Genomic DNA, 24,588 nt, shown 5'->3' on the forward strand with positions numbered 1-24,588 from the left:
CTCGTGCGCGCCGCCGCCGCCCGCCTGGGCGGCCAGCGCTACGTGTCCGTCGCCGCGCCCCGCCCCGCATCCCATCGCTACGAGTCCCCGACCGAGCGCGCCGCCCGCCTGGCCGCCGTTAGGGTGGCCTCGGTCGCCGTCTGCGCCGGCTCGGGCGCCGACGTGCTGCATGGGGCCGACGCGGACGTGGTCGTCACGGGCGAGATGAGCCACCACGCCGCGCTGCGCCTCACCATGCTCGGCAGGTACGTCGTCACCGTCTTCCACAGCAACTCGGAGCGCGCCTTCCTGCGCGAGGTGATGCGCGGGAAGCTGGCCGAGGCTCTGGGCGGGCTGTACGCGGGCCCGCCGGCCGAGGTGGCTGTGAGCGAGGTGGATGCCGATCCTTTCGAGATTTGGGATGTGGAAACTCTTGTGTGAGTGGGGTGTGTGTGCTTTCGAGGCAGCTGGTAGATGTTGGGAGGTCGACAAGCCTGCGTAGCCTTTCTGGGGACTGGGCCATCACAGCGAACCTCGGGTCGAGTTATCGCTAGCTTCGTCTTCAATTGGGGTATAAATGCTTGTTCCTCCTAGTCTCAAAAGCAGTCCAATCCGTAAGGTCTTCCCGGCCCTAGTCGCCGTCGCTCTCACTCCCTTGGCCGCCCTCGTCTTCACTCTCCTCCTCCTCATCCTCCTTCTGCTCCTTATTTTGTGCGTCCACCCCGCTCCGTATCGCGGCGTCGCCCGCCTCTAGGCAAGTGTCCACGTCGGGCCCGCCGACGCCGCGCTCCTTCCACGACAGCAGCAGCCGCCTCGGCAGCGCCCACTCCCTCTGCGCTTCGTCGAGCTTGTCGTCGCTGACGAGCTCGCGCACGCGCGCGGGCGCCGCCAGCACTAGCCGCGCCACCTCGCGCGTCCGCTCCCTGCGCGCCCGCTCGGCCGCCCGGTCGCCGCGCTCCTCGGGCGGCTGCACCTCACGCCGCATCTCCTCCCGTATCAACGAGGCCTGGTTGTAGATGTGCGCGATGGCCGGGTCGAGCGTCGAGGCCATGGGGTTGAGCGGGTCCATGTTTGCCCTCATCTGTTGAGACATGAATTTGTCAGTCGAGTTTTTTTGTGTAGTAGAGTCAAAGCTGGAGAAAATAAAGAAGAAGAAAAAAAACGAACCTTGCGTATCGTCTCGGTCGCCGTGATCAGCTTGCTATAGTTGTCGTACACAAGCGCCTTTTTCTCGGCGTCCAGCGCCCGGGCCTCGGACAGCACGCGCGTGTAGGTGCGCAGCAGGTCGGCGAGCGAGCTCTCGGCGGCGGCGCGCGCCACGAAGGCGGCCGCGTCGAAGCCCGGCGCGTCCATCTCGGACGGCGCCACCTCGGAGTAGCCGCCCGCCGCCAGGCCCCCGCCGCCGTCGGCGCCGTCGGCCGAGTCGTCCGTCACCTCGAGCGTCGGCGCTGCTGCTGTTGCTGTTGCTACCGCCGCCGCCTTTTTCAGGTTGTAGTACTCGCGCAGCGCAGCGCGGTTGCGCCGCGCGGCGCCCGGGGCGGCCTGCTGCGCGCTACCCGGGGCCGACGTCGGCCCCGCGGCGGCGGCGTTGCCGCCGCTCGGCGACGAGGTCTGGGATCGCGGGTCGTCGAGCGAGGGGCGGGACGACGAGGTGGGCGTCTGGGTCGAGTGCACCCGGCGGGGGATCTCCCGCGGCGTTGCTATTGTGGACATGGTGGGTGGTTGGATCTGGTCTGGTCTGGGCTCCCCTCCTGCGACGGGCTCGGGAGGGTCACGCGGTCGGCCTGGTCGGCGTCTTCGGCATGGAGGCTTTGGGGGAGTTTGGCGAGCGGCGGCGGCGCCCCGAGGCAGCTTGCGGCTCGTCGGCTTGTGCTTGCTGTAGCGTCCGAATGGGGTAAATGGGTTGTATTGAGTTCTCCCCGAAACGCCGCCAAATGGGCCTGTGACGTGGTCAATTGGTCCACCCGTTGGGGAAGCCTGATGGATCCCAGCAATCCAGTCAGCGCGGCTGAGCTAATAAGTCAGCCCCTGCCCACAAAGGGTTATTCTGTTTCCCGATGCGAGCCTTCCCCTTTCTTTCTCTCTCCTTCGCCTATATCTCCATTCCCTCAATCGACCACGACGACCCGACGACGATTCATCATCAACACTGGCACTGACAGCTTCTCCTGTGCCGACGACGACAGAGCGACGGAAATCATTCGCGCATGGTCGCCGCTGGTTCGCACAGCTGACGGTCTCTGCGATCCTCGAGCAGCGCCGCTCCCCGAGGTAGGAGCAGGCCTTGTGGTGGCCTGTGGCTCAAGCGACCAGTCCACCCTGCCAGCCCCATTTCTTCTGTCTGCAAATGCTATCCCTTTGTTCCCTTCGCCGATAGCACTAGCAGTAGCTAGGCTCTGTTTGTTTCTGTCGGTCTGTCTCCTGTTTTCATTATTCCTGGCGCTGCTCTCATCTGCCAGAGAGGCGGGAGAAGGGTTGCGCGGGCTTCTTGGAGTCTATTTGCTCTGGGCAAGCTCGAGCTATTTTCCCATCGCCAGACTTTCCAGACATCGGAGGGCGCTCGCTATTCTAGCGGCTTCAGCCATCACAGATGGGGCTGCGTGGTATCGAGCGAGGCTGCTCCTGTCCCTCGAACTCTGGCGTGGCTGCGATCTGGCCGCGGACACGAGGTCTAGCGTCCGCAGGCCATCTTCGGTTTACAACCCACGACAGTTTCTAGCCCTCACGCAGTCGTGTGCGGCCCAGAAATGGTGGGTATGGTTGACATCTTTGACACCTTTGACACCAAGTACGCCGGAAGACATGGAGTCAGAACCCTGTACTTAGTCTGCTTGCACGCGGGAGTCCACAGCCCGACAGTGCTGGCGCTCGTGGATGCGCCCTGACGCTCATGGCGACAGGTACGTGGGCGGTGCACCTTCAACCGAAGGCAGCGTTTGTATCCATCTTCGTCTTCGACCGCACAGTTCCGACCGAGCCGGCCATTTGGCATGACGAACTCGACTCGGTTGCCTTTGCCTCGGTGGTGGAATCGACAGGTCCTGGGTAGGCCTATCGTGTGATAGGTCTCCCGGTCGGGGCTTCTCGCCGGCACACGATCGATGGCAGATGCATCAGACGGCCAGAGTGCGTAACCGTTCATCGTCGGCGTGGATGAACGCGTTCAGCAGAAGCCGGCGTTGACGTATAGGATCATTCGGCGATTCTAGCATATAAGTTTGCATCGGGGACCGAGTGGCGTTCTGCCCATCGAGTTCGCTCACAGTGAGGGCCATTCGCGTCGCGACGCGCTTGGCCTGGGGCGCCAGATGGGCTTTGGTGGTCACCCAAGTGGGTTCGAACGATACATCAGATGCCTGAGGGTGACTCAGCTGTCATGCGGATGCGATGCAGGGCGGCTTTTGCTAAGTCGTGCGGGATGGTGGGCAGTGGATTTGAAGATGGAGGCGGGCAAGTTGGTGGATGGTGGGCGCCAACACCATGCGAGCGAGGCGCTGATGGCTGGATGTGTGGTGGCCGATGCGGGTGGGCGACTGGCTGGCAGCTGGGCCAGGGACCCTCCGCAGGTGTGGGAGGGGAGCAGGCAGAAAATTCGAGGAGGAGGGGACCCACAGGAGCCCACCGTTTATAGGTGAGGTCCGCTCGGCAGGTCTCCAACAGCGGTGTCAGTTCCACCTGGCCAAGTGGTTCTTGACGGAGCACATGTCTAAGGAATGAGCTAGCTCTTCGCCTCAGGTGTCGACGCCAATAGCTCTTCTGGACGACTGATGCTCGGCCGCCGAGGGGCGCCCCTCGTTTTGCCTTTTTTTTATCTTGTTCCTATGCTTCTCGACTATCATCTCCTTCTTTTTGGAACATCTCTGACCTGTTTGTCGGCCTCAAAAGTGGCAAAAGGCGCGATGCCGCTGTCCAGCACGCTTGGAGCGAAGGTCCAAGGTTCGAGTGGTGGCGCGGCCACCAACATCACAATGCGCAACCTGGGTCGGCATGCAATGAAATGACATTCAAAATGTAGAGAATTAAACAACGAACCGATTACTCAATTACGTTTAACTCTTTTGCCTTGATTGTGGTGGCTGCTTGGGTTGGCGCGTGTAGCAACGCCGACCGAAAATGGGGACCAAAAAACAAAAAAAGTGACAACGATGGCGCTCGGGGCAGCATCAAGCCCGCTCCGCCACTGCCCCTTGGACCGCAGCACGGGAAAGAGCCGCCACGCAATTTCTCAGGGATGACATGGAATCCGGCCGGCACGCATTGCAAACGGTTGTCACTGGAGGAAGTCAAAGGCTGTTTCTTTGCATGCATGGAGGGCGCTGGCTGGCGAGTCTCGCCCTGGACCGCAGACGGGCGCGACGAGCCTTCGCCAAAGAACCCACGTCTCTTCTCTTCCCCTGGCCCTCCGTGCTGCCTAGCTTCTGGGACTTGGACTAGCATTTAGGAACAGGGAGTATCGAGCCCGCCATCGGCTGGCCAGTTCCAGTGGACTGAAGATCCGCCCAGGCCGCCGCCGGCATCTGATTGATCATCCAGCCGCACTTGTCTCGTCTGGCCTAGAGGCAAAAGGGTTCTTCTTTGTGTAGTTCGTACATTATTGTCACTAGTCGGCGCCCTATTTTTAAACAGAATTGGTTGGCATCATGCGTGTCTTGTTTCGGCAATACTTTACTCTGCTCTGTTCTGTATGCAGTCTATTCGGCCTCTACTGCCACAGACGACGCTGCAACGTACTTTTATTCATGGCATTCGCAGGTTCATGTCTTTGGGCATCTAGCATCCTGCCTGTGTTTGTTTGAACAGAGTGTGCCCCAAGAGTGCCCCAAGTGTGTGGCCTGGCGTATTTTTATTCGACTTGCAATCCTCGCCTTTTATCACTGACATGACCCTTCCCTTGCTGCTCTTGGGTTCATGGACAACCACTTCCTCCGTTTCAAATCACGAATCTTTGCTGTATGTATGCCGTACATTTTAATTCCCTGTCAACCAAGAACAAATCCCCATGCCACTATCTGTTATTGTTCTATCCTCTCACTCCTTCACCACATTCAACGCCGTGTTATTCGCAGATGGTGGAGTGTCGTTGGTTGGGTTATGTAATCCCTGCCCGATTGGTGGCACCGCCCACAGCACCCTAGTCCCTGCGCCGTCGATCGTTGCAGGAACCCACAACCCGTGCACCACCAGATTGACCGAATGGGGAATTTCTAGAAGCATCAATTGCGACAGGATTCTGTCATGGCAAAAAATAAAATTCCATCCAACAACCGAACCACCAAACACAACCAAAAAGCCTCCCATGGACGACCCAGCCGCCCAAATCCGCGCCTCCCTCGTCGCGCAATCCCTCCCACCCCCCTCCCACGCCTGGCTTCAGAACCTCCTCTCGTCCCGCCCGCGGCCCCTCCCGCCCCTGCCGTCCCTGACGGCCACGGCCAAGGCGCGTCTGCTGGCCGCCGACCTGACGGCCCCGGGGCTGCTGGACCCGGCCGGCACCGCGCCGTTCCCGCCCGTCACTGCTGGTGGTGGTGGTGGTGGTGGTGGTGGTGGTGGTTCCGCAGTGGTGGCCGAGGAGGTCCGCCTGCCCCGCGACGTGGCCTGCCAGGTGCTCGACGTCGAGAACCTCTCGCGCAGCCGCTGGGACCAAGTCGAGGAGCTCGAGGCCGTGGCGCGCGGCGAGCTGACGCGCGGCCGCCAGGTCGTGCGCGTGCGCGACGCCGACGCCGACGACGACGAGGACGAGGACGAGGACGGTGGCCATGCTGCCGCCACCCCTGCTGCCGCTCCTGCCCGCCCGGGCGGTGCGGCGCCGCAGCAGCAGCAGCAGCAGCCGTCAGACAGGAACGCGACGCACCGCCTCGTGCTGCAGGATTGCAGGGGCCAGAAGCTCTTCGGGCTGGAGCTGCGGCGCGTCGAGCGCATCGGCGTCGGCCGCACAAACATCGGCGAGAAGCTGCTGCTCCGCGCCGGCACCGTGGTCGCGCGGGGCACCGTCCTGCTCGAGCCCGACAGGTGCGTCGTCCTAGGCGGCAAGGTCGAGGCCTGGCAGAAGGCGTGGGTCGACGGCAGGCTGGCGAGGCTGAAGGAGGCGGCCGGAAACCCCGACAGGGACTCGAGATAGGTGATATGAAATCGCTGCCTGCGTGCTTAGGTGGTTGTTCGCCATACAGTTCTTGATGATAGCCATGTCGAAAATATGATACCCAGAGAAGAGGAGGAGAGAAATGTGAGCAGGTCTAAGAGTCGTGTATAATCCAACATGTATTTTGACACAACCTATCATGGCTTGAAAGTCCACACCTGCCTAGACATCCCTCCCTAGACCATCCCGAACAGAAAAACATGCCTAACCCCCACCAGCTGCTTTACATAGCATTGTATAATCCAGGCACATTAGCCGAGCACAAACCCGCCTACTGAGCAGCCAGACAATCCGCCAGTCCGTGCCAGCCCTCCTTGATCCACGGCGCAGCCATAATGGCCGTCTGCGCGTCCACGGCCCTACCCGTCCCCGCATACGTCGTCGCCAGGTCCTCGGCCGCGAGGTTGCCCCTTGGTGCCACGGCCAGCCGGGCAAGCTCCACCGCAACCTTGGCGCTCTGGGTCGCCGCCGCCGCCTCGATTCCATCCTTGCCCGCCACCGCTGACAAGTTCAGCCAGCCGTGTGGAAGGTACGGGTGGAGCATGATGTCGACCTGGGCCTGTTCCTTGGCAACGTCAGCGCCCTCTCCGAGAGCTGCCGCAGCCCGCAACACCTCGCTGATCTGCGACTGGCCAGTCGCTCCGACGGCATCGCTCGCCCGCAGAGCCTGCAGCTCGGCTGAGACCGCCTCGAGACTCTCGGCGTCTCCGTCGAGCAGCGCAATGGCGCCTAGCAGTAATACCGACGGCACATGGTCCGGCCACTGCTCCACTACCTCGAAGAGCGAAGTCCGCGCCTGCTCGCGTGCCTCATCGCTACCTGCGACCCAGAGCACCTGAGCCAGCAAGCACACGGCGTCCGCATTCATCTGCTCGCCGCACTCGTCCAGGGCCTTTTGGAAATAGGTGATAGAGTCGTCGACGTCGCCCGCAAAGTACCTCGCCAGGCCCAGGGTGAGATGGGACGACAGCCGGGCCTTGGCTCGCTCCTCAACGGGGAGCTCCGACTCGTCTCCCTCTGTCAGCTGCAGCGCCATCTCACCACACTCGACCGCTTCGTCGTTGCGGCCCGAGGCTAGCAAGGAGCGCGCCAGGTCCGTCTTGGCCAGTGCGAACCGCCGAAGCGACTCCGGGGATTCTGTCTTTTCGTAGTGAGCCTCGAGTGAGGCACATATAGGCTCGAGCACAGCTGCAGAGCTGGTGTGATGTCCGACACGCTCGTGGAAGAGAGTTGACAGGTGGCCTAGTCCAAGTTCCTGCGGCCGCAGGGCCCGCAGCTGGCCGAGGGCGAAAACGGGCTGTAGAAGCGACCCGATGGGAACGCCGCCCGGTGGCCCAGCGACAACGTGGTCGAACATGGAGACGGAGTACTGCTGCTGCGTCACAGTCGATGACGACCCTGCTATACCCATTGCGTGAGTGAACAGCCCGCGTGCCTCGCGGGCGTCGCCGTACATGAGCGCCGCAAATCCTTGTCCGACCCAGGCGTGGGCGTAGTCCGGGTCTGTCGACTGCGCCCGCGTAAAGGCCTCATTGGCGAGCGCCAAGTCGTTCTGCATGAGCGCCAGAGTGCCCAGGTTCGCCCAAGCCGACACGCCACGCTCGTTCAGGTACAGACTCCGGACGAAGGCGTGCTGCGAAACGGCCGGGTTGATGGTGCTCGTTGCAACACCGAGCGCATCCCAGAAGTCTGCGTTGCCGGCTTCGAGCTCGATGGCGCGCTTGAACCCTCGCACAGCCGCCTTGAGATAGCTGCTCGACTTTTGCCTGATTGATTGAGGCAGGCACGTGTGGGCCCGGTACTCGGCCCAACCCAGGTTGAAATAGGCCACAGCCTGGGCGTGAACGTCGCGTGAAGACACGTAGACCGCACGCTTGTGCGCCAGGATGGACGCCTGCAGACACCGGGTGAGCTCCACACCAAGCTTCTCCTCCTCCGACCATACGCTCTTGGTCTGGATGACCTTCACGCCGACATTATCTATGTCTCTGAACGTGTCGTACTCGGGGCGCCCGTCGTCGTCTCCTATGAGAGCACTCACGGCGTCGCTAGGGAACTCCGACAGCCTCCCCTGAATGCTCGAGAAGATGGAGCAGGAATCGCCCACAGCCTTCCAAAAGTTAAAAGTGTCCGAGACTGTTGCCGTCGCCTTCGTGGCAAAGTCGATGGTGTCGACCGCAAGCCCCACAGCCTTGCCGAAGAGGCCCTTATCCACGCCCGACAGGGCACTCTCAACCATGGTCTGCATCAGCGCGATTGCCACTCCATCCTCGTCCGGTCGGCTCGTGATCACCTCCTTGTAGAGATCTATGGCGGTGTCATAATCACTGAGCTGGCGCTTGATGTTTGCTAGCAAGAACTTGGTGAACCAAACGTCTGCGGGGTCCTGCGGGCCCGATGGCGTGCCCTCAAGCTCCTGCGCGTTTAGCGTGGCCTTTGTCGCCGCCATGTACCGACCCGAGTTGTAGTAGCTCTCGCCCAAGCCGACCCAGGAGTGGTAGTCATCAGGCTTGATGCGAAGCGCGGACTGGAACGAGACCACGGCCTTGGCATAGTCCTGCTTGTTGAGCTCCGCGACTCCCAATGCTGCGAACGGCCAACCCAACCCTTTTCTCTTAGAACCAGGAGGGGGTTTGACCTTGCCTGAATCCACGACCCGCTGCGCCACGAGCTCCACTCGGTCCCAGTCCCGGTCCTCAGCAAAGGACCTCGCAAGTCGTTCCGCAGCCTCGACCTCGGACGGCGACAGCTCGACGGCCTTCAGGAAACACTTGCGTGCTCTCTTTTTGTCCTTGCAGTAGTCCTCGTAGTAGACTCCTAGGCTTGTGTAGGCCGGAGCAAAGTTGAGGTCGTTCTTCAAGCTTGCCAGGAACTGTGCGTATGCGCCTGCCCGACTCTTGCGCGCAGCCTTGGACGTGTCCACGTTCCAGATGCACACTCCTAGGCGGTACTGGGTCTGAGCCAGCAGTCCCTTCATGGGGGGCCCGCCCTTCTCCATCAAGGGGACGCAAGCCTCGAGCTCCTCCTTGCCGGCAGCAAAGTCACCCTTCCGAGCCTTGACCCAGGCCGCCTCGGAGCGGACCCGCAGGTTTTCAGGGTCACGGCCCAGCGCTCTCTCCAAGAAAGCGATGGCGTCGTCGAACTCCTCCTCTTCCTCGTAGATTAGACCTACGCCAATCAGAGCAGGGGTGGCTGTGGGATCACGCTCGAGAACGCTGTCGAAAAGCGCCTTGGCTTCCTGGTGATTTCTCGGGGACTGATAGAAGACTAGCGCAGTGCCGAGATACACGAGCAGCGCGTTTTCAGTGTTCTCAAACTTGAGTCCGGTTTCCCTTCTCTGGCTGTTGACAAGTTCCCGCGCTTTGCGCATCAGGTCGACATTGCTATCATGCTCCTCGAGGTGCTGATAGTACTCGCCAACTAGCCGGCACGCAAATAGCGAGTTCGCTGTGCTGATCCCCTCCGTCATCATCAGGATCCGATCTTCGTCCGTGATGGGGACAAATGCTGTTGGGGCTCCGCCGTCATCATCGTCCTCGCTCTCGTCTTCATTGGCGGCATCGCCTTTCGTCCCGGCATCATCGGGGTTCCCCTCAGATTTGGGAAAAGGCGAAATAGTACTCGTGAGGTAGCCGGTGATGATCTTGTAGAGGTCGCTGTCTGGGAAGAATGCGCAGTAGTCACGCAAGACGGTGACATCCCATTGCCTGGTTTCCTTGTGATCCTGCCAGTCTACGACAATATCCCAAGCGAGCTTGAACGGGTGCTTGATTATTACCATGTCAGCAGCCAGCTTCTGCACAACCTCAAGCTCGCGAGCCTTTTCCTCGCCATGGGGGAAGGCCAAGAGTCTGTCGTAGCAGTGCTGGAGAAGCTTCTCCTCGTACGATCGACGGAGCTCGTCGTCGTTTGTCCAGTTGATGATGTTGCGGTAGATCTCTCCTAGCTTGCTCTGGCCCAGGACCTCGCGCTTGACTTCGACGGTGACATCGTTGATCCTTGCGCCGATCCGGGTCCGGCGCTCGCCGATGAGTGTGTTGATCTTTTTCTTTTCGGTGGCCTCAGTGAACTGTGCGATGGTCTCATATGTCCTGGCAGGATGCGGCAGTCTGCCCTCGAGGGCTGGATAGATGGGGCTGCCCGGCAGGGTAACCTCGAGGACATCAATATACTGGGCCTGATCTCCTGTGTTCTTGACGTGCTCTGTGAGCTGGATGATGACGTCCTGACACCTGTACAAATCATTTTGGCTGTGGTAATGCTCGGCCAGCTTGACAGCTGCGTGTTTGTATCCGTCAAGCCGGGCACAGGCTTGCTTTTGGTAGAGCTTGATCAGACCCTGCCATGGTTGTGGGTCCTGGGGTTTCAGGGCGCTTGCGGCAAGATAGCTCGACTCAGACTCGGCGAGCTTGCCCTTTTTGTCCAAGGCGAACGCCAGGAATATGTGTCTATTACCCTCGTTAGCATGGTTGATTGGGTAGCGGAGTAGTTGGCCGAGACAATCACCCACCCTTGAAAGCTCTTGGGCTCACTCTGCACGAAAGCTTCAGCCTTTTGAATCGCGTCGTCCCATTTCGACTGGCGGATCAGCTCGCCGATTGCCTTGAGAACGGCCTTGGACATCTCCACCACGACCGTCCAGGATGGGCCTAGAGATGGAGCAGTTTATGATGACTTCACCAGGCGGAAGTAAAGGGAGAGTGTGACAGGGGAGATAGCGAGGCGGAGCAGCGAGTGTCAAGGCGGAGGAGCCATACTATAATCCCACAGCAATCAAACGAGGCAGCGACGCGAACTCCCTCAGTGGAATAATGTGCGTCTTCTGGTTAGGCAGTTCAGGTTCGCAACTCTGACGGCCTGTCCTGGGTCTCATCATCCCAGCGGCACAAAGGTGGGTTGACAGTGTGTCCTGACATGTAATTGTACTGTGCCACCCGCACTCTCGGTGGGCGGCTCCCCGCATTTGGAGCTGCATCGTGCTTATCTTATCGTGTCGAAAAAAATTAGAACGCGACTTTCACCCGCTTCCTGTCGCAAGAAGCTGTCGCGCGGCAGTGGCCGCACTTGAGCAAAAAGGCCAGGGAGCACCAAACGACAGGTCAGCGACTCCTCACATCGCTCAAAATGGACTCCTCACCGGCCAAACGTCGAAAAATCTCCGAGTCCGGCGCATCAATTCCCAATGGCAGCGTTCTGGAGGCAGCTGCCAGCTCGGCAGGCGTCTATCGGCCGAGCCCCTTTATCCTTGAGACCGAGGAGCTCCTGAGCGAGATCAAGATCGATCCATCCGAGGCGTTGAAGGGCGCCGACCAGCTCCTCCACAAGATCAAGGGCGCCATCGAGACCCTGGACCCCCATGGACCGCTCCCCGTATGGCCACCCCGTGCGAGTCCCTTGTACCCTAATCCTAACCCAAGCCTTGCTAACGCTCTTCCTCTTTTCCTTCCAGATTAACGACGCAGTGAAGCGATTCGAAAATGAGAGCGGCATCCGCATCCCCTTCCCAGACCCAAAGCCGCCCAAGGACTCGCAGTACAAGCTCTCACTTGAGCGCCCGACTGTCTTCAATGTCGTCGGCAGCTACGTCTCGAAGACCATGATAAAGTCACAGGGCGACATGGCCGTGGACATGGTCGTCGAGATGCCGCAGGGCATGTTCCAGGAAAAAGACTACCTGAATCTCCGGTATTTCTACAAACGGGCGTACTTTCTCGCCCACCTTGCGGCCCAGGTGCGCAAGGAGCTCGGCCTGGAAGTGTCGTTTGCGCGCCTCAACGACAACCCCCTAGTACCGGCCCTACGTGTCTCCGCTGCGCAAGATACCAAGGACTCCGCCAGGAGCAAGTCAGGCGCCACCGTGAGGATAATTCCTTGCGCGCCTGACCGCCTCTTCCCCAGAAACAAGCTGTTGTCGACGAGCAATGCAGTGCGCCCTCCTGGTGGCGCCGAGGACAAAGAGACCACCCCAGCGCCGACTCCTTTCTACAACTCAACTTTAAAAGCGGAGGGGCTCTACTTCACTTACCTCAAGGCACTCCGCTTGACGGAGAAAGTGTCGCCCGCTTTTAAAGATGCATGTGCTCTCGGGCGCGTGTGGTTGCAGCAGAGAGGGTTTGGCGCCTCTATCTCACGGGGCGGATTTGGCCACTTTGAGTGGTCGCTGCTACTATCCCTGCTTATGCAAAGCAACAGGCGGCGGAAAAGCGGAGACCAGCAGTCCGCGCTCTCCTCGGCCCTCAGCAGCCACCAGATGTTCAAGGCTGCCATACAGTTTCTGGCCAAGGCTGATCTAGCCGATGGCAGCAGGAAGCCCGTGGTTCTGGGCAAGCTAGGTGACGTGAACATAGAGTCGGTGCGCGAGCCTAGCCCGGTACTGTACGACGCAGCGAGGCAGCTGAACTTTGGTTTCAAGATGAGCCCTTGGTCGGCTGCAATGCTGAAACGGCAGGCTAAGTGGACGCTGGATGTGCTCAACAACAGCACCGTGAACCAGTTCACTGCGGCTTTTATCACCAAGGCAGATGTGCCTCTCCAAATCTTCGATTTGCTCGTTCAAGTACCTTGCCCGAGCGCTGATGAGGCCAGGACTCCCGGCTCACAGGGCGGTATGTTCGAGTTCGCCAGCAGGGTGCACCGAATTCTAAAGCGGGCTTTGACTGGCCGGGCGCAGCTCATCCACATCAAACTACCAGAGCAGCGTTCATGGAGTCCTTCGAAATCCCCCAAGCTCGCTACAGAATCAGATACACTCCTCGTCGGTGTCATTTTCGACCCGGCTGAGATGGGCCGGAAAGTCGATCACGGACCATCAGCCGAGGAAAAGGCGGAAGCGAGGAAGTACCGGCAGTTCTGGGGCGAAAGATCCGAGTTGAGGCGATTCAAGGACGGCAACATACAGGAAACGCTAATCTGGACGCACGATACGCCGTTTGGTGTTTGCAAGGAGATTGTGAACTACATCCTCAAGCTCCACCTCAAGATGGATGCGAGCGAGCTTGAGTTCTACGGCAATGGGTTCACTTCCCTCATACACGCAAAAGCCTCAGATGCGGCAGCCTACTCTACAGCCCGCGAGGCTTTTTCGACACTGGAGCGCGATATCCGGTCCCTGGAAGATCTACCCCTGCAGGTGAGGCACGTCGCGCCCGCAGCTCCAGAACTACGGTCGTCATCGGTGAAAGCTCCTCAGCTGGACCAACCACGAGCGCCCTACAGGCCGATGGATGTGGTGATATCCTTCGAGGTTTCAAGCAAGTGGCCCGATAACATTGCTGCCATCCAGCGCACCAAGGTGGCTTTCCTGCTCAAGATTGGGGACCTTCTCTCGTCAGCAAACTCCAGCATCACCACCCATGTCGGTCTAGAGGATGCCGAGCACGAGCACGAAAACCTGGCCTTCTTGGATATCGTCTACGACGAGGGCGCCGTCTTCCGTCTCCGAGTCCACAGCGACCTCGAGGAGACCCTTCTCGATCGCCAAACCAAGGACAAAACGCTCGAGCAATTCGCGCGCACCGAGAGCGCTAGCTTCCTGGCCACCTCACGCCGACGATTCACGCACCTGCCGCTGCTCAACCAGACCATCTCGACCTTTTGCACTCGTTTTCCCGCATTGTCGCTGACCATCCGCCTCGTCAAGCACTGGTTCGCCTCGCACAAGCTGACGAACCACTTCCTGCCCGAGGTCGTCGAGCTCGCGGCGCTACACGCCTTCATGAACCCGGCGCCGTGGCAGATCCCCTCGGGCCCCGTGACGGGCCTGCTGCGGACGCTCATGCTCCTCGCCCGCTGGGACTGGCGTGACGAGCCCCTCATCGTCGACCCCTCGGGCGACATGGACGCGGCCGCGCGCCAGGCCGTGTCGGCCCGCCTGACGGCCTGGCGGCGCACGCTCGACCCGGCCATGAACCGCACCGTGCTCCTCATCGCCACCCCCGCCGACGAGACGGGCACGGCCTTCACGAGCGCCGATGGCCGCGCGCTACCCAGCCGCGTGGCCGCGTCGCGCATGACGGCGCTCGCCCGCTCGGCCTGCCGCCTGGTGCGCGAGCGGGACCCAGCTCAGCTCGAGCCCCGCATGCTGTTCGCGCCCTCGCTCGCCGACTACGACGTGGTGCTGCACCTCGACGGCCCCACCGTCAAGCGGCTCAGGGCCGCCGGCGGCGGCGGCGGCGGCGACGCGGGCGCGGCAAAGTCCAGATTCAAGAACCTAGACGGCTCCGCCACGGGCGCGCGGCCGCCCCTCGCGCGCGACCCCGTGGGCGCGCTCCTGGGCCGGCTCGAGGACGCCTACGGCGCCGCGCTGGTGCTGTTCCGCGGCGCGGCCGACGACCTGGCCGTCGGCGGCATTTGGAACCCGACGGTCCAGCGCCGCTCCTTCCGCGTCAACCTTCCCTGCTCCTTTAGGCCCGTCGGCTCGTCGTCGGCGGCGGCGGCGGCGGCGGCGGCGGCGAGGAAGCGCAAGGGCGACGACAGGGACGTAGAGGTGGACAGCGACGACAGCTACAACAGCGGGGACGACGATGATGTCGTCGAGGTCAACCGCGAGGCCATGCTGTCAGAGATGGCGAGGATAGGGGGGGATCTGATCCAGAGCATCGAGGTCAAGGGTTCATGAGATGGGGCGATATAGGCGTAGGACTCGCGCTCTTTTAATCAAATGCATCCTCTGTATATGAAATGCTCTGTACATGAAATGATTTGACGCGCTTGAACGCTGAGGTGACACATGGTGAGGCTGGACCAAGTTCTCCCGACCAAGAAGGGGTGCAAAACCCTTCAATCAAGGCAAGCCTCAAAATACAATCATCGTGGTCCTTCCAGAAGTGCATGTGGGGAGAAGTGATGCGCTCAGAAGAGTAACAGAATAGAAGGTGTTTGATACTAAGACAGGTTTCGACAAGGCACCAGACCGGCCGAAACAGAAGCTATGGTAAGTCACCAACAGGTGTAAACAGCAAAAGCCAGACCAAGGACAAAACAAGACACACCCCCATACTAAACTAAACCCAAGACGCAAGAGACACACCCACAAGCCCCCCCAAAGAGAGAATAACAATCCCGGGCCAGGCGGGCTCAGGGCTTGCTCTTGCTACGTCCTGCAAAGACCTTAGCGACCCCTTTGATCTCCAATCAATACCTTCTTTGTTGTACATGGAGCCTCACCGCTCGCGCCCGTGCGGGCGAATCCCGGTGGCGACAGGAGCAGCAAGTCGAGAGAAAAACGAGCCAACACGCACCCATGTCAGAGTCCCGCCTAGGCGCATCATGGCTGGGCAATGGTTGGGGAGGTTACACGGGAAAAGAGAGGAGCAAACAGCAGATAGAAGAATGGAAAGGGAGAAAAAAAAACCACCCAGAGCCCCTCGGAAAGCAAGCACCACTGGCTGGGGCCGTCGGGAAGATTTACGCAGCCCGACGGACAATAAATACCAGGTGAGGTTTCAAGAATGCGGAAGAAAAAAAAAGACACAGATAAGATACACCAAAGCCACCAAGAAAACAGATGATTCGTTATATATGCCTCTCCCTGAGGCGGGCGAGGGAGGAGATTCGTCAAATTAGCAATGTGTTTGCGAGTGTGGGTGACCCAATGGCAAGCGGTGTGATGGTCGTAGTACGACGTGATTCGCCGGTCGGGTATCGAGGAATGGAGGGTCGACAAATCGGAAGAGGCCAAGAAAGATAAAGCACAAAAGGAGTAAAAAAGACATGATAAGATAGCATGTGAGTGGATACAAACGTGAAGGAGGCAGAGAGAGTCCAAGACATGAAACCCCCTGGTGGATAAGTAGAATAAAGGGGTCGAGATAATGTGAGATGATGGCGTGGGGAACCTAAAAAAGGCGAAATCCACACATGGCACAAGTGGGCCAGCAGCGCCGCAGCGGTTGCTGTGCACGACGGCGATGGCACCGGGCCGTCTCGATCTGGGGTGACTCGGAGGGGGTGCTCGGAGGGGTGGAGGATGATGATAGACGACGCTGTCTCTACCAGCCCTTCTTCCGCGCGAACCGCTTGTTCAACAGAGCAAGGACCTTTGTCACGTTGAACTGGACGTACTCCAGGTCAAGATCGTCCTGGTTGTCCTTCTGCATCTCGAGCAGATCATCCAATTTGAGGTCCAGCTCGAGGAGACCTCGGTTGCGTCCTGTTTAATTGCATGTGTTAGTTTAAATCGTCGACAAGCAAGCCCATTATAAAAACCAAGATAAACGTACCCTTATAATGCAACGAGATGACAAAGGTCCCGGGCAGAGGGCTTGTGAAGTTGAAGTAAATGTTTGCCCTCCTGTTGTCTGGGACGTTGCTCTTCTGAATCACACCCTCCTTCTCGAGCTGCTGATGGGTGAACTTGTAGGGGCCCAGGACTTGTTGCTTCTGCGCCTTGCGCCGTGTCCCCTCGCTCTGGCTACGCACGTTGTGCAGGTAGCTCTTGTACGTCTCGAGCTGGCCGACTAGGTACGAGTTGTGGTCGCGGATAGTCTTGTACACTTCATCCAACTTTTGGGTCTCCACGATGACACCGTCCTTGAGCGAGCCAAGGTGCTGGAGCTCTTGTTCGACCTCATCCCGCAGCAGCGAGAAGCCATCCGACTTGTCCGTCACCTTGAGCTCCTGCAGCTGGCTGAGCAGCTCCATGGCGCGAATTCCCTTGCGCACCATAATGGCATCGTTCTTGGACGTGGCGGCGGCGTCGGCAATGCGCTCCAACCGTAGGGGGCGCCGCGCCACCGACGCGTTCTGAGGGATAGACCGCATGATCTGGACAAAGATGGTCTTGGCCTCCATGAAGAAGACCTCCTCCTGGGTGATGTCCAGGGCAGCCGTCAGGTCGTCAATGGCAGTCTCCCAGCGGCTGAAGAGGGGAAGGTTGATGACGCGATTCTCCTTGCGCGGCACCTGTGGCGGCGCCTGGCCGAGCTCGGCCATGAGCACGGCCAGGTGCGAGTGCTCGTCCTTGCAGAGGTCGCTGCCGTGCTTGTCGAGCAGACCGTGCATGGCATAGATTTCGTTGAGCGTAATCGACAGCTCCAGGTCCTTCTTGGACAGGGCCACGTAGTTGTCCATCTCCAGGCTCTCGTAGAAGTCGCCGACCTCGCAAAGATCCAGCATAAACTTGTTGACGCGATCCTTGTTTTGCTGGATGAAGGGTTGCAGCTTCGCCATGTATGGCTCCTTGGCGTACGACGGCTTGTTGGCGAGGTTCTGCAGCATCTTTGCGATCAGAGTGAGCGTCCTCCGCGGGCGGTCGGCAGGCGTGCCGTCAATCAGCATGTAAGACTTGGGCGTCACGATGGCCGGGTTGATGAAGCGCAGGAAGAAGAAGCCACCGATCAGGGTGCAGATGACCTGGTCGTTGGCATCGGGATATTTCCTCTTGGTGAGACTCCTGATCTGCTTGCAGATCCACCTGATTCCGTATGGCGCCTCCTCCAAGCCGTCGATGATTGTCGTCAGGAAGCCGTTGGCGATCTCGGTCAGCATCGTTAGCCTCGGCTCGATGATCTGCTGCACCTGGGCGTTCTCTGCGGCCTGTTCCCCGGTGATGCCCTTGGGCAGCGAGGCCGGTAGGGTACCGGTATCCTCCTCGATTTGCTCGATCATGCGCTCGTAAACCTTCAGGGGGTTGATCTCAAGGTCCAAGTCCTTGAGTTCTATCAGGCTGTTGATTCTGTCTGCGAGCACAGACTTGAGGAAGCTCTGTCCAGGTCCTCGTCTTGTGTATGTGGTCATCATTCGTGACACGGGAGTGTTGGCACGGAGGAGAGAAGAATACTCGGGAGTGTTGTCGAACTGATACGTCAAGACGGACTGCGGCGAGGGGGAAGACAATGTCAGTCGATCTCTCTAGGGCCTGCCGCGATGGCGCTCTGGCGCACGACGCCTCATGTCGCAGGGAGAACAAACAGACCTGGAACATGGTCAGGAGCAGGTGCTCTTCGCGACTTTCGTACTGATTTCCGTAAATGGTGAACATGACGGTCTGGAGTAATGAGTCAATCTCGGACATGGACACCAGACGGCAGAGATGCGCGATATGCCTCGGCTCGGACTGCAAGAGGAACAGAAGATTGCCATATTTCTGCGTCTTGTCGTCGTTCGGAAACGCGCCTTCTTGCATCTCGGTAGCATCCTCGAGGTGACTTGCGACTTCATTTTGCTACAAGTGACGTACTAGTCAGCGACAACCCCACAATTGGGAAATGGAGCATTGAGGGGGTTTGCTCCAAGTTTCGGGTCAGGGGCAGCTTTCGCTCACCTCTTCCAATGCCATACGGTTCTGGATGAGGAGCGCAATCCTGGAATCCAGATAGCGCACATCCTTCTCCAGGACGAAGTTCTTCTTTGACTGCGACGAGATCTTGGTCTTGAGCTCGCGGAGGACTTTTTGGGCTATATCGAGGAGAACTGCTGTCAGTGTCGTGTTCGACTACCAGGTCGCGGCGGGCGATGGTCGGCCCGCCGAGTCAGGAGGGGGATCGCGAGCCTACCTTTGGCGAGGTCATCTTCGATTTCGAGGTCGGTCTCGTTGGCCGACATGGACATGTACAATGCCGACATGGAGATCCGCTTCGACTGGCGGGCGGACCGCGAGCCATCGTAGGACGACATGGTGTTCTGGCGAGAGAGCGGTTGGTAGGATGAGGATGATGCTGTTGATGCTCGAGAGGGAGTCTGCAGCATGACCGACATGTTGACGGCCGCGCGCCCCGGCAGCATGTGTGGTCGCAGCCCGCAGGAAGGGCAGTCGAGCGGGCGGGGGGGACGCTCAAGAGGACCCGAGCGCGGTGGCTGTTGGCTTTGGATGCGTAAGTCTGTCGCCGTACGATAGCGCGGGGACTCGGACCCTAATCAAAGCCAAAAAGGAGAGCGCGGAAAGCAAAAGGACGTAGCCTCCCAAAAAAAAAAAAGAAGCAGCGAGCTAAAAAAAAAAAAAAAGAGGACGAGCCGGTCGGCTCTCGCTAGGTAAAGTCGCTTCGCTAGGCTCCACCGTCGGTTTTTTTTTCAATCAAGAAAGGGCCGGGAGCGGTGGTGGCAGGAAAGAGCCGGATCGAAAGAGAAGCGGGTTTGCGGAAATCAGGAAGGTGGCGAGGGCGGTGGTGGTGGTGATGTCGGCCGAGTTTTTCCTTTTGAGTCTTTTTTTTCTTTATCGATGGGAGGTAACGTCGGGTGAGGAGCAACGAAATTCGTCAATTGTTCGATCGAGGGCAGCGGCGGGGGGTGATGGGGGCGGGCGGCGTAGATGCGATTAGGTAGGACTGGGGGGTCCGAAAATTGGCTGCTTGGAGAGACAACGGGGAGGTGGCGGCTCGCGTGGTGGTGCAGGCGCAGGCTGGATGCAGGCGTGACAGGGGTCGGCAGCACGTCGCTGTAACAACTGCGGGAATTCGATTGACTCTGGCTTGCGGTCGGGGCGGCTGTCTAAGACAGTCAGGACGCGGCGGCTCAGCGCAAGGCGTGCGTGTGCGTGTGCGTGAATGATGTGCGCGGGTGCGCGTTGCGTCGTGAGTGGTGAATGAGTGATTGAGGAGGAGGATGGGTGTATGTGTGTGTGTGTCTGTGTCGCTGTCTATGGTGTCTGTGTCTGTGTGTTTGAGTTATCTGTGTGTCTGCGTCTCTCTGCGTGGTGCCCAAGAGTGTGGTGGTGGGTGCCCAGACTGGGCGACGCTAATGGTGTGGGAATTAGCACGACTGAGATGTGATTGGAGGCCGTTGGGGCGGGAGTGGCTCCAAGGCCGTGACGGGCAGCACCGTACCTGGGTCAGAAGAGCTGCCCGTCCAGAGAGCTGCTGGGGACTGGGGCAGGAGAGGGGGGAGGGAGGGCAGACAGCAGGCAGAGGATGGGATGCGTCAAAGGGGTGTGGGTACTACTATGTAGGTGGTGAACAAGAGAGCCAGCAAGCCCGATCCTAGGCAATCTGCCGCGTCCTGGGTGGTCGAACAGGCCGGGGTCCCTGTACTACAGCCAGTCAATCAGTCCCTGTCTTGCCTGTGCAGCAAGGGCGACGGATCAGGCACGACTGGACTGGTGACGGGATGCAAAACGGTGGGGAGAAGCATAAAAGGGAAGGCGCCATTGGATGTCGGCCCAGGGTGGCAGGCACACTTCACGCAGGCACAGACACAGGCACTCGGCTGCAAAGGGAAGCACGCTTCAGAACCTGAACCAGCCACTTTTTGCCTCCTCTCTCGGTCTTCATCTCTACGCCCACGCCCGCCCTATTACTACACCCCTCGGCTGCTCGATGGGCCATCCCCCCCCCCCACTCTTGAATCCTCTCATATTGCAGATATCAAGGAGTCGCAGTCGTCACTGATTGGAGGCGTTGAGATGTGTGTTGTGGAAATGCAAACTGCGCAAATTGTGTGAATGGCAACCAGCTTGTTTACAGTAGTGCCAGTCGAAAGAAGCCCAACAGCCTCGCAGCCCACAGGCAAAAAGAGGACCTCATCGCGTCACGAATCGAAAGCCGAGGCCCTTGTGGCGCATCTTCGCCATGGATCACAGGGGTAAAGTGGGGCGGTCGGCAGAAACGAGTCAGTCGATGCGCCAACCATGTTGTGCACATCCAGTCCAAAGAGGAGGAGGGTGGGCGTGTCTGTCTTTGACTGCAGCAGAGTAGTCCAGCCACCATGCCAGCTCCTCCGGTTGACCCGAAATACGTCCAAGGCTACAAAAACACACCTCTCGCTACCACGGCGCCCTCAGCCTGGGCCATTTGCTATTTGCCCGCCATGGCTGTCTGGTGGCTGTCTGGTGGCTGACCGGCCAGCCCACAAGAGGTGCGAAACGCCAGCCGCTTTCGTCTCGCACTCTCCTCCCTCCACAATATTAAGGAGCTTTGACCAAGCTGCCACCGCCCAGTCCTTTCCGTCCCTAGGCTGAGTGACGCACCACAAAGGGGACGTGCACAGGGGGTGAGCAAGTGGTGCAACGTACCGACAGCCCGGCGGCTGTATTTGTCTCGTTGGTGACATTTTGATGGCAAGCAGGAGCTGTGTGCCTAGAACCAGAGCCAGAACCAGAGCCAGAGCCAGTCAGGAACCGGCGGCTAGGTATCAAAACGAAACCCGGGCGCGCACGCAGGAAAGATCACCGCGAGCGTGGGTTTGAGATGACCCGTGCTAAAATGTTCTCGAACGTTAAGCACTCCCCAGTGCATGACGGACAGTCCCCAGGAATATGGGAAACACAAAACGTGATGAGGAGGAGGGAAAGGACCGACGACCACGCCCACCAAACCACCACACACCCCCCATTTCCTCCTTGGGCCTCTCCCTGGATTGCGCAACGGTCCCAGCATCATTCAATCAATCGCGCCCCCCGTCATCCCGGTCTGGCGTCCGGCGGAGGATTATGCGCCCCTGCGAGACCGCCCGTCCTCAGCCTTGACTAGTGGCATGCTCCTACAAAGCACTGCTTTCGGATCGGCCTGCCCGTCCGTCTTTCTCTTTTCTCTCTTTCTCTCTTTTTACCTTTTACCTTCTTTTTTTGCTTATTCTCTTAGCCAACGCCCATCTCTTTTGGTCCGAACTGGCCCCTGTGGTTACATATCACATTGCTAGGGAAGGGGCCTTTCCACCTCCCACCCCCATTCCACCCGCCGTCCGTCCGTCCCATCCCCCCTTTCCTATCCCTTTAGGGCCGGCGGCTGGGCACGCTAGGCTATTTTCTCACTCAGCCATTCCCCATTCCGCAAAACCTTGGCCAAGATTGCGACCTGGCTCAGGCTGTGGTGGCCAGGGAACAAAAAATAGAAAAGTAAAACGAAAAGAAAGGAAGAGATTTTAGCCCTGCCCCAGAAAGGGTCGTGATGGATGTTCTCCTCTTCTTCTTTTTTTGCCTTCTTCTGCCCCTCCGGCTGCCGAGAATGTGGCAGGGCTGCCCCTGTCGAAACCCCTTCTCACCGTCGCCCTCTGCGCCTCTCTCGGCCCTCTTGCCTGTGTTTCGGCGGGAGCAAAAGCCAAGAATGGAGTGCATATGCGACAGGGTCTCAGATGAAATATCCGGGGGTGAAGGAGGGGATGCAAGGTGGAGTTTTTTTCCTTTTCTTTTTCAACTTTGTGTGCTCGCCCTCCCTTGACGATATAGCGCAACCCAATCAGAAATAAAGGGCATGTCCCACGGCCCAAAACGCGATGAGGGGGAAATTTGCAGGGGGCGAGCAGTTTGACTACGAAACGTCCACGACTTTTCGGTCGCAATATTCTGTGGTTGCATGCTTACCTGTAGTGTCGTACTGGCCCGGAATGGACGCGGCCTGGAAGTTTCGTCGGATAAAAAAAAAAGATTTGCGGACTCGTTCCTTTGCGTTTGAACCATGTTGCCCGCATCAGAACTTAAATCCCATCTATCCCCCCTTCTTCTTTAGGTATTTCTATCCTTCTCTTTTGCCTTTTAGACCGGATCCCGCGAGGCGCAAGGCTAGGTATGCCGCATTCCAGCGCGGGTGCATGTATACGTACATTTGTATATGTGCATTGCCAAGGTACACACACGGCTGGCCCAGTCATCGGGAACCCTCACATCACACCCGAATTCTAGTCGGACGGCGGGGATCTACCGCCAGGGGTGCCAAGGCCCATGGGGATCGAATCGACGATTCGCGCACGGGCCGGACATTGTCCTCTTCATTCGCTTCAGACGACACCCTTTGATGATTTGCCGTTTTGAGAAGACTCGCTGATCCCGTCATGACTGTCCTTATCCGCCCCCCTCCCTGCTATCACCTACCGTGCCACCTACCAAGTCCGGTATCCCGAGCGAGGAGCGACTTGTCGACGGCTCCTATCACCCAATCATATACGCCACGCCACGCCACATATAGTCCGCTCTGACATAGTGGAGGACTGGACTGGCTGGGCTTGAGGCTTGCTTCCATTTTGGGCCGCGATCGAGGCCATCCACCCTGTCATGGACCAAAGTCAATTCCGCCACCTGGCTTTTGGTGGCGCGCCTTGGTCAACAACCTACCATGACTTGCCTAGGAGGGGCTCCACGGTTCTCCCTCTAGCTCGTTGACTTGGGCTGAACCGCGGGCCATCAGGAACGTGGGGATCTCGATATTTTTTTTATTTTTTTTTACAATTTTCTTCTTTTTTTTCACGGCGTTGGCTTTGGAGCGACGTGTTTGTTAGAGATACCGTCCATCCTAGGGGATCGGCGCGGCTCGCCGTGGCAGTCTCGCCCAGAAATCCCATCTCGGTGGACTGGACTCCAGGCCTACTTTGCATCGGCATCCTCCCGCCCGGACCCAGGTTGTGGCATCCGAACACAACGTCTACGTTAACTCTCGTTGATGGGGTCCAGCCTCTTGTTTCTGGCCTCCGGGGGACCAGGGGTGCTGGTTGCCCCCTTGATCGAGCGGTATTTCATGCACCCTGTGCGGTTCATGTATAGCCGTCGTTTGGTGTTCGCCTCTCGCACGAGGTTGAGTTGCTGGGCGAACAAAATAAGGCTTCAATTTTTTTTTTTTTTTTGCCCAGGAATCCAATCTTAGCATAGCCCTTCCATGCCCAGAGACACCTCCTCTCCAAGACACATCTTGTCACTCTTGCTGACCGAGGGGGGTCAATGGCCTGGGTAGGAAGTGCCATCCCTTGCATACGGGCGGGCGCCCATCACGCGTGATGAGTAGTGGAGACGAAAAAAAAGCAAACCAACCATATGGGCGAGCTGTAAGGGAGGACTCATGCCCCTATTTTTCTAGGAACCCGCGGCGCACCGCAGGGAGAGTCACAGACAGCGCCTCCGCCTGCCCCCTCCCCGTCCCGCCCGACCGCTCCCTTGGGGCGCGCGAGTCTCTTCCCCTGCCGCCGGGTCTGGGTCTGAGGCTGTCCCAAGGTTGGAGGGTGAGGTGCAGGTACCGGGCAGGCACTGCAGGTAGTTGGGAGACACAAGAACCAACACGCCACCCCTCCCTCCCTCCTCTCTCTCTCTCTCTCTCCTCCCCAACTGTCGGGAGCGGAGGAGAAAAACCAGCTAGCTGGCATACTTTGTAGCCGCCTGTATCACGCCACCTCTCCCCTCTTTCCTTTCTTCTCTCTTCGTGGCCACCACAGCAGCCAAGCCAATGTCTGTGACGGAGCGTGCAGTAGTCGGACTGCAACTCGGAACCACTTCCGCCTCCACCGCCAAGGCTGGGGGGGCCTTGCTGCCCCAGCTCGCAAGCACAGTCGGGCGATACACACCCCCCCTCCCTCTATCCCTTCGTCCTATGTTTCCTCCCACTTTGCCGGGCGGGGAGAATACCAACAAAAATAAAAACAAAGTCGTGTAACCCGACTAGCCCATGCATGTCTCCGCACGCACACGCGCGCCGTCACTTGCCCACCCCGTATTTTGCCCTTCATCCATCCCGCACGTTTTTTTGCTTCCCCCCCGCCCCCCGAAATGGGAAATGACTCAGCTGTCGGTCTTGGAATAATCCCAAAAGGTGCTGGGGAAACGAAACGAGCCCCCGGTG

The 24,588-nt window shown here is 59.1% G+C and overlaps 7 protein-coding genes across 7 annotated transcripts in view; 4 read left to right on the forward strand and 3 right to left on the reverse strand.

The window, feature by feature from the left end:
• Positions 1 to 420, forward strand: part of GGTG_05455 (hypothetical protein) — a gene marked incomplete at both ends in the record, with an annotated part of 1,467 nt that extends 1,047 nt beyond the window's left edge. The window contains one exon of the mRNA XM_009223258.1: positions 37 to 420. Coding sequence (XP_009221522.1) covers positions 37 to 420 — 384 coding nt within the window. The remainder of the gene's footprint in view (positions 1 to 36) is intronic.
• On the reverse strand, positions 1 to 1,960 carry GGTG_05456 (hypothetical protein). The gene is made up of 2 exons (XM_009223259.1): positions 1,147 to 1,960; positions 1 to 1,060 (listed from the first exon to the last, which is right to left on the reverse strand). Exons 1-2 carry the CDS (start codon positions 1,690 to 1,692, stop codon positions 611 to 613), a joined length of 996 nt encoding a protein of 331 aa, XP_009221523.1. The 5' UTR covers positions 1,693 to 1,960; the 3' UTR covers positions 1 to 610.
• Positions 1,961 to 2,726: 766 nt separating this feature from the next.
• On the forward strand, positions 2,727 to 3,614 carry GGTG_05457 (hypothetical protein; the record flags this gene model as incomplete). Its single annotated transcript, XM_009223260.1, has 3 exons — positions 2,727 to 2,797; positions 2,880 to 2,913; positions 3,189 to 3,614. 3 exons carry the CDS (start codon positions 2,727 to 2,729, stop codon positions 3,612 to 3,614), a joined length of 531 nt encoding a protein of 176 aa, XP_009221524.1.
• Positions 3,615 to 5,159: 1,545 nt separating this feature from the next.
• GGTG_05458 (hypothetical protein) lies at positions 5,160 to 6,097 on the forward strand (the record flags this gene model as incomplete). Its single annotated transcript, XM_009223261.1, has 1 exon — positions 5,160 to 6,097. The coding sequence occupies exon 1, from the start codon at positions 5,276 to 5,278 to the stop codon at positions 6,095 to 6,097; it is 822 nt and encodes a 273-aa protein (XP_009221525.1). The 5' UTR covers positions 5,160 to 5,275.
• Positions 6,098 to 6,223: 126 nt separating this feature from the next.
• GGTG_05459 (hypothetical protein) lies at positions 6,224 to 11,028 on the reverse strand. Its single transcript, XM_009223262.1, has 2 exons — positions 10,629 to 11,028; positions 6,224 to 10,566 (listed from the first exon to the last, which is right to left on the reverse strand). Exons 1-2 carry the CDS (start codon positions 10,739 to 10,741, stop codon positions 6,390 to 6,392), a joined length of 4,290 nt encoding a protein of 1,429 aa, XP_009221526.1. The 5' UTR covers positions 10,742 to 11,028; the 3' UTR covers positions 6,224 to 6,389.
• A 120-nt stretch (positions 11,029 to 11,148) lies between these two features.
• On the forward strand, positions 11,149 to 14,735 carry GGTG_05460 (hypothetical protein; the record flags this gene model as incomplete). Its single annotated transcript, XM_009223263.1, has 2 exons — positions 11,149 to 11,488; positions 11,568 to 14,735. Exons 1-2 carry the CDS (start codon positions 11,243 to 11,245, stop codon positions 14,733 to 14,735), a joined length of 3,414 nt encoding a protein of 1,137 aa, XP_009221527.1. The 5' UTR covers positions 11,149 to 11,242.
• Positions 14,736 to 14,750: 15 nt separating this feature from the next.
• GGTG_05461 (GTPase-activating protein) lies at positions 14,751 to 19,062 on the reverse strand. Its single transcript, XM_009223264.1, has 5 exons — positions 18,613 to 19,062; positions 18,381 to 18,514; positions 18,033 to 18,281; positions 16,339 to 17,932; positions 14,751 to 16,268 (listed from the first exon to the last, which is right to left on the reverse strand). The coding sequence occupies exons 1-5, from the start codon at positions 18,839 to 18,841 to the stop codon at positions 16,108 to 16,110; spliced, it is 2,367 nt and encodes a 788-aa protein (XP_009221528.1). The 5' UTR covers positions 18,842 to 19,062; the 3' UTR covers positions 14,751 to 16,107.
• Positions 19,063 to 24,588: the final 5,526 nt, after the last annotated feature.

The sequence above is a fragment of the Gaeumannomyces tritici genome (assembly GCF_000145635.1).
Source record: "Gaeumannomyces tritici R3-111a-1 unplaced genomic scaffold supercont2.3, whole genome shotgun sequence".
Taxonomy (NCBI): Eukaryota; Fungi; Ascomycota; class Sordariomycetes; order Magnaporthales; family Magnaporthaceae; genus Gaeumannomyces; species Gaeumannomyces tritici.

Coding starts and splice junctions, on each gene's coding strand:
- GGTG_05456 (XM_009223259.1), bottom strand. CDS start 1,692: ATGTCCACAATAGCAACGCCGCGGGAGATCCCCCGCCGGGTGCACTCG. Junction 1,061..1,146: donor CGACCGAGACGATACGCAAG/GTTCGTTTTTTT, acceptor ATGTCTCAACAG/ATGAGGGCAAACATGGACCC.
- GGTG_05459 (XM_009223262.1), bottom strand. CDS start 10,741: ATGTCCAAGGCCGTTCTCAAGGCAATCGGCGAGCTGATCCGCCAGTCG. Junction 10,567..10,628: donor GAGCCCAAGAGCTTTCAAGG/GTGGGTGATTGT, acceptor CGAGGGTAATAG/ACACATATTCCTGGCGTTCG.
- GGTG_05461 (XM_009223264.1), bottom strand. CDS start 18,841: ATGCTGCCGGGGCGCGCGGCCGTCAACATGTCGGTCATGCTGCAGACT. Junction 18,515..18,612: donor CGAAGATGACCTCGCCAAAG/GTAGGCTCGCGA, acceptor TCCTCGATATAG/CCCAAAAAGTCCTCCGCGAG. Junction 16,269..16,338: donor CATCTCGTTGCATTATAAGG/GTACGTTTATCT, acceptor GCAATTAAACAG/GACGCAACCGAGGTCTCCTC.